Here is an 8,107-nt window from a genome sequence, read left to right on the forward strand (position 1 = left end):
TCAAAATTTCCAATTTTTCTCAAATAAGGTCCGATTTATACCAAATGAACTCCGATTCTTACCAAACTTCATAGATTCCACTAATTTATTATTTCAAACTTGTAGAGGGCTCCGAAATCAAAATACGGGCCAGATACCATCAACTTCAAACATCTTTCATTTCCAAAAACTCGTATATATTCCAGAAAATAATTTTCTTTAAAAATTCATTTCTCGGGCTTGGGACCTTGGAATTCGATTCCGGGCATATGCCCAAGTCCCAAATGTTACTACGGACCCTACAAGACCGTCAGATCACGGGTCCGGGTCCGGGTCCGTTTACCAAGAATGTTGACCAAAGTCAACTTAAATTCATTTTAACAAGCAAAATTTATCATTTTTTTTCTCATATATTTTCACATAATGGCTTTCCGGATAGGCGCTCGGACTGCGCACGCAAATCGAGGTGAGATAAAAGGGAGGTTTTAAGGCTTCGGAACACAGAATTTATTTCTAAAACAAGTGATGACCTCTTGGGTCATCACAGGTATTTATTGACCTTGAGAAGGCATACGATAAAGTTTCGAGGGAGGTCATGTGGAGGTGTTTGGAGGTTAGCGGCGTTCCGATAGCGTACATTAGGGTGATTAGGGATATGTATGATAATGCTAAGACTCGACTGTAGACTGTGGGTGGTGACTCGGACCATTTTCCTGTGGTGATGGGGTTGCACTAGGGATCGCTCTTAGCCCATTTTTGTTTGCCTCGGCGAACTTGCCATTTGGTTTAATTGCATTGCAAAGTATCTTACACACACACACACGCGTGTGTGTGTGTGTATATATATATATATATATATATATATATATATATATATAGTTTAATTCTTTTTCTTACCTTATATATAATATTGTATTTTATTTTTTATTTTGATACTTGAAATTTTCAATTTCCAAAGTCATTCTTCAGTATCTTAAGTACATTTATTTACTTTATTTTATATTTAACTTACCCCATAGTATAAATAGTCATAGGCTATCTCAATCTGCATCTTTCTGTATTTTTTATCTTTCTTTCTGTATGACTTTTTACCAAATTTTTACCTCTATATTTCCAGTAAATATAGAAGAAAAATTGATTGGATATATATATATATATATATATATATATATATATAGAGAGAGAGAGAGAGAGAGAGATGATCAAGACTTTGTTAATGATCAGCAAAAATTGGTAGTGCCTCTAGTGCACGAGACCAAAGAAATTCATGATGTTGGCTATAAGATCAAGAATAAATCAATCATTTTAAAAATTAGTCTCAGTACTTGATGACTATCGACTGGAAATAATCTACCCTTCTATGCTTTTCAACTTTTGAATTGGAACGTAATGCTTAGAACTCGATTACTGTTGAACTTCTCCAAGCAACTTCATTTGATCAAGTCCTTTTAGAAGCTAAATTCATACGATACTTTTTTTATTCTTTTACAGTAGATTGTTTCACTATAAAGACTTCATAACTTATACCTGAATTTTATATACCATCATCATCGCCAAAGTTATCTTTCTACCCATTTATATACAAAGTAAATTAACGGTTATTAGAATTTTACTCTAATGGTCTTATTACTTATAGCTTGCAACTAAAAAAAATACATAAAAGGTATTTCAGAGATGCTAGTGTAATCAAAGAACATACCTTTGGTAACAAAAATTTTTTGCATTGTTTCTGATTCTGTTTGTGATATCCGCTTGATGTGAAAAGTGATTTTTTTATTTATTTTCCATGGAAAAGGATCCGAAAAGCTGGATTTAATATGGCCTTTGAGAGACTTTGGAAGAAAGATGAAGTGTGTTGATGGTGGTTATTGTCAGATGAGAAGTGGGTTTGTGGGAGTTCCAAAAAAGATGACTTATGTTGAGAAATGAAAACTGTTTCCGAAGTAGCCTCTATCGAGTTATGAATAAAGCAGTTTTAGTTTGCACAGTTTGTATATATATATATTTTTTTTTTAAATTCAAATTCAAATACTATATTTACCTAACTTAACTAATTTATCCTAAAATAACCACATGGCATTTTCTTAATGCAACACTTGGCAAATTCTCATGATTGACTTCTTTCTTTTTAATAATAGATAGATAGGGTAATACTTTTTAGCTACGCCCTTCAATATTGGATTGGGGATCAACTTGCTGAATTGATCTCTTTTAGTAGCTTATTTTATCTTAATACTTTGACAGCTTAAATTCGACTCAATTCATTTAATATGCTTATGTCACTCATGACTCATCCAATCCGTCACACTTAAGGTATTTGGACAGATCGTACAAATTTAGATTAACTTTGACATCTCTAGAATGAAGTTCTCTTATTAATTAGTAGAAACTTCTTTAAATCACTAACAGGGAAACACGAGGAATATACGTTAATCAAACCTCAACTTTCATCTATTGAAAAGATGTATTTTAGTCAAGTCAATGTTAATTAGACATAAAATCATGTAGAAAAGAATGATGGTGAAATTGTTCCATCAACTAGTGCGCAGCAAAGACGAATTCAAAATTTAAATTTATGAGTTACTATCGTAATCTCAAACTAATATGTAATAATAATTGTGTTTGCAGTTAGATATTGATAAATATTTCTTAATTTTTTAATTTAAATACAAGAGCTACACAAAAGTTACTATGTTTTCCATGTATAATGCTCTAGATCAGTCATTGCCGCGCAGCCACGCTTAAGATTTAAGGCTTTATTACCACGAAGCCTACCACGGAACTTCTAATATGTATTGACTTTAAGTTAAAAAAGAAATACTTATTTGCATTTCTTGCATTTAAATTTTTATTATTTAATTATTAATTTATGACTTATATTAAATTACTTAATTTGGTGTAAACATATTATGAATCACTAGTATTTTTCTGTATTTCAAATGGAAAGAAATGTTTGTCAGCTTTTGATTCTTATCTTATCGATGATGTCGGGGTTCTTGTCCTTTCCACCCAATTGGGACTAAAAGTTAGTACTCTTTTAATCAAAGAGTCGACCCGCCAGATTTTGATTTTTCAACTAAAATTCCTCAGCGAAACTTCCAGAACATATCACAATGATAATATGACTTTGCTACTACTCCTAATTAACTACTCTAGCACTTTTGGTAATTCATTCTAACAAACACAAAGTTCATTACCTTTTTTGGTCAAACATGATATAATATATAAGGTAAACTAATTAGTGTCTGTTACAGTTAGTTTCCATTGATTCGAAAAGAAGCCCGAGATGAAGAATTTGTATCAAGCTGCTGCTTCAGTTGATTGGGAGAAAGAGTCTTACCCTGAGTACAAAGATTTGATTTTTCTCATCTTTTTCGCTCTATTCTTCCCCATCGTTCGATTCATACTCGACAGATTTGTTTTCGAGGTAAACAAAAATCTGCGTTTGTTTTCTCTAATGTTTTTTTCTCTCTTGAAAATCTGAGATTGATCATTTGGTCTCGGCAATATTTTTTTTTTTTTATTTATCGTGATGCTAGGCATTGGCTACGCGCATGATTTTTGGAAATCAGCAAAAGTTGGTAAATATCAATGGCGGTAGAAGGAGGAGGAGGAGGATCAACAAATTCAAAGAGTCAGCATGGAAATTAGTATATTTTCTATCTGCTGAGATATTCGCACTTGCTGTTACTTGTAATGAGCCTTGGTTCACCAATACTCGATATTTTTGGTCAGGACCTGGGGATCTGGTTTGGCCTGATCTAAAAATTAAGTGAGATTCTCAACATCTTCTGAAATTTTATAATCATATCTGAATCAGGAACAGAGTGTTTATTTTATAACCTGGTTAATTTAATTATGGCAGATTAAAGCTGCAAGGTTTGTACATGTATGCTGGAGGATTCTACTTATACTCCATATTTGCATTGCTCTACTGGGAAACAAGACGCAAAGATTTTGCTGCCCAAATGGTTCATCACATAACAACAGTATCACTCATTGTGCTGTCTTACATATTCGGGTACAAATATGGCTAACCTTGATCCAAAAATTCACATTTTTTCGAGTATTACTATTATTTAGCAGAAATATGTTAGTGTGANGTCTAGGTGTAAGCATTGCCCGGGGTTCTTGAGGCCCTTAGGGAACTTTGATGCACCTAGACTCTGATTTGTCTATGGAATTGAGGTTTATGAGACCATTGGAGGCTTTGGAAAACTCAGGCCTAATTGAAGGCTCCCTATAGAATAGCTTCTTGATTTTCTATTTTACTTATGAATTCATTCATTGACCTGTAATAATTTGTAAACAGATATTTGGGGCATTTAGTAAAAAGGGTGGGTAGATGTATACTTTATGGGGTAATATGGGTAGAAATCCTGCTCTTAGGATCTCACTTTTAAAATCTGCCTACTTTACTCAATAGAAAACATGCTCATAGGGATTTATGCTTTTAAATATGATTGTTTTGCCTAATAGAAATCATGTCTATAGGATCTCACTTCTAATTTCGTCTGCATCAGTAGAAATCATGTTCCTAAGGTTCTGCATTTTGTCATATTAAAAACCATGTTCATAGGCTCCAAACCATCACGTCTTAAATCAGTAGATGCCATGCTTATAGGACTCAACTCCGATTCAGTTTTAATAAGTCTTTATGTATGTTGCTGCAAATCGACTAAAATCAGTAATACGCCTAGATATCATGCCTATAGGGATCTATACTCGCAATTCTGTCTGATAATTTAATTCAGCCTAATAAATCAATGTCCTTACGCCTAGTTCATTTCTAAAGCTGGTCTTACTAAGCGTTAACATTTTCTGAAACAAGTTCTTTCAAAATTGCATCGATCCCATTAGCTACCATGCTTATAGGTATTAAAGGAGTCTATCTCGAAAACCTATTGTTTCTGCATTAATATAGACACAGTATACTGCATATAGGCAAGCCTTAGGGCATTTTCGAAACTGCATTCCCCTGAAGCTCTTTCTTCGTCGTTTAATGTTTCTGATTCTAATAACTTTTAAAAGAGTCCTTAGGCAACTTCTAGGGTATAATTTCTTGTAACGACCCGGACAGTCGTCTTAAGAACTTACGCCTCAATCCCCCATTAACTGCTTCCCCTAAGTTCATTTCTGCTATTTTGGTTGCCGGGACGTTCGGTGTTGAGTTTCGGAGAGCTTTGGGACACTTAGTCCCTAAATGAGAGCTTAAGTGTGGAAAAGTGGTTCGTAGTCGGAACAGTGTAAAGACGACCTCGGAATGGAAATCCGATGATCCCGTTAGCTCCGTTAGGTGATTTCGGGGTTGGGAGCGTGTTCCGAATGTATTTTGGAAGTCCGTAGCTCTTTTAGGCTTGAAATGCCGAAGGTTGAATTTTTGAAGTTTCTGGTCCGATAGTGAATTTTAGATCCGAGGGCCGAAATGGAATTTCGGAAGTTGCAGTAGCTCCATCGTGTCATTTGGGATGTGTGCGCAAAATTTCAGGTCATTCGGACGTGTTTTGGTTGGGTTTTTGATCGAAAATGTATTTTGATGGAATTTGAAGTTCTTAGGCTCAAATCCTTGAAGTAATCGAGTTTCCGACGTTGTTTTAGGTGGTTTAAGGATTGGTACAAGTTTGAATGAGGTATTAGGTATTATTGGTGCTTTTGGTTGAGGTCCGGGGGGGCCTCGGGATGATTTCGGGTGGTTAACGGAAGAATTTTTGAAGTGTTGCAGCAGCTGAACCATTGTTGCTTCTGGTATTTTTGCATCTGCGGCTTGGGAACCGCAGATGCGGCGCCGCAGAGGCGGCTAAATGGCCGCAGAAGCGACTTTGCTCCTTTCCCTCAGAAACCACAGAAGCGGTGCTATTCCCGCATAAGCGGAGCCGCAGAAGTGGCTCAGGCATCACAGATGCGGCTCCAGCGTTTTGTTAGTTTCCGCAGAAGCGGATTGTCCCTCGCAGATGCGCTTCCGCACCTACGGCTCATTTCTCGCAGATGCGGTCTTGGCCATTTAATTTTAGACCGCAGAAGCGGCTTGTTTCCGCATAAGCGGGACCGCAGATGCGGCCCTTGTCCGCAGAAGCGGAAATACCTGTGCAGATATAGAAATTTCGAGGGTTTGATTTCATAAGTTAGGAAAACTAATTTGAGCTCGGGTAAGGGCGATTTTCAGAGGGTTTTGAAGAGGAGATTATTGGGTAACGTTTCTTTAATCCCTCCTAGTTATATTTCATCATTTTGTAGTTAAATCCATCATTAAAATTCGAATTTGGGTTCAAAATTGGAAGAATTTGGGGTAAAACTTCATAGGCTAAACTATTGAGTTTTGAGTGGGCATTTGACCTCCAATTTGGGAGATTTTTATATGGTTAGACTCGTGAGAGTACGAGGGTTCTGAAAATGTGAAAATTGTTCGATTCCGAGGCGTAGGCCTGAAGGGCATTTTGGTCATTTTACCTAATTTCACGTTGTAGCTTTGAATTAAATAGCAAAACCAGTTGTCTGCGATGTCATTTACAATGTGTAATTGAATTGAATAGATTTGGGCCATTTGGAGTCGGATACTCGTGGCAATGGCGTGGTTTCTAGTGGATATTGAGCCGGTTCGAGGTAAGTGGCTTGTCTAACCTTGTGTGGGGGACCTTTCCCCTTAGGATTTGTTATTTGTTATTTTGAGTGCCTTGTACGTGAGGTGACGAGCGTGTACTTGAGCCAATTGTTGAAAATCCTGATTTTACTTAAGATAGTGAGATTGAGTTCCTTTCATATTTTACTTTATTCTACTTGCAATTATAACTTGTGCTAGATTAGGGAAGCATGTCTAGTTGATTTAACTTACCTAATTGCTTAAGTTGCCTTGACTGTACTACGTGAAGCATGCTAGGCCAGTACTACGTATTTGCTTGCCTTTTGTACTTCATTTCCGTGTACCTTCTGGTTGTGATTGTGCATTTATATTGGGACTACGGATGTGGGATTCCGGTAGCTCCCTCCCCCCCCCCCCCTTGTTTGTTTACTTTGGGACTACGGGTTCGATTTCCGGTAGATCCCCCTGCACTTTTACTTTGGGACTGCGGGTTAGATTCCCGATAGATCCCCCTGCATATTGATGGTTGGACTACGGGACGGTATCCCGGGAGATCCTTTGGTTTGGCACATGAGTTGGACTACGGGACGGTATCCCAGGAGATCCTTTGGTTTGGCACATGAGTTGGACTACGGGACGGTATCCCGGGAGATCCACTGGACAGTTGAGGAAAGGGCTACAGGACGGTATCCTGGGAGACCCTCATTGTTATCCTTGGTGTTGAGCTGTAGTTATTCTTTGGTTATTTTGTTCTTTGTGTAGTTGTTATTGCCTCGTTGACCTGTCTTATCTCACTGATGTGCTCATTATTTCTGTCAGATTTTCATACTGTTGATTATTATTATATTTTACCTCAGTAGGGCCCTGACCTTCCTTGTCACTACCCAACCGAGGTTAGGCTTGGCACTTACTGAGTACCGCTGTGGTGTACTCATGCCCTTCCTGCGCATGTTTTTCATGTGCAGATCCAGGTACCTCTTTTCAGGCGCACTATCCTTGAGGCGAGGAGATACACAGAGACTTCGAGGTATATCTGCCGCGTCCGCAGACCAGGAGTCTCTATTCTGTTCCAGCTTTAGTATTTAGTTTATCCCTTTTTCTCTCAGTTGTTTAGGTATTCAGGAGTTAGAGCAGCGTACTATGTTTCTGTTAGCCTGTGTTTCCCGTGAGTTTCCGGGTTTTGGGATTGAGTTGTAGACTTCCGCATTTCTTTTGAGTTGTATAGGCCGAGCGGCCTTATATGCAGTTATTATTTTAATATGTTTAGCTTTATTTACCCATTTCGCTAGTTAAGTTGTTATTTCCGCATTGATAGGCTTACCTAGTTATAAGAACTAGGTGCCATCACGACATGTTCATGGAGGGTGAACTGGGGTCGTGACAAGTTGGTATCAGAGCATTAGGTTCATAGGAGTCACAGAACACAGGCCGGTTTATTAGAGTCTCGCTGATCGGTACGGAGACGTCTGTACTTATCTACGAGAGGCTATGTAACTGTTTAGGAAAAATCTTCGTTTCATTTGAATTCCTTGTCGTGCGATATTTTGACAT

The 8,107-nt window shown here is 37.6% G+C and overlaps 1 protein-coding gene across 1 annotated transcript; it reads left to right on the forward strand.

Annotated features, from left to right (window-relative positions):
* The first annotated feature begins 2,941 nt into the window (after positions 1-2,941).
* LOC109206808 (protein ASC1-like) lies at positions 2,942-4,031 on the forward strand. The gene is made up of 4 exons (XM_019369672.1): positions 2,942-3,143; positions 3,234-3,406; positions 3,519-3,751; positions 3,845-4,031. The coding sequence occupies exons 2-4, from the start codon at positions 3,266-3,268 to the stop codon at positions 4,014-4,016; spliced, it is 546 nt and encodes a 181-aa protein (XP_019225217.1). The 5' UTR covers positions 2,942-3,143; positions 3,234-3,265; the 3' UTR covers positions 4,017-4,031.
* The last annotated feature ends 4,076 nt before the right edge of the window (positions 4,032-8,107 follow it).

The sequence above is a fragment of the Nicotiana attenuata genome, unplaced genomic scaffold, assembly GCF_001879085.1.
Source record: "Nicotiana attenuata strain UT unplaced genomic scaffold, NIATTr2, whole genome shotgun sequence".
NCBI lineage: Eukaryota > Viridiplantae > Streptophyta > Magnoliopsida > Solanales > Solanaceae > Nicotiana > Nicotiana attenuata.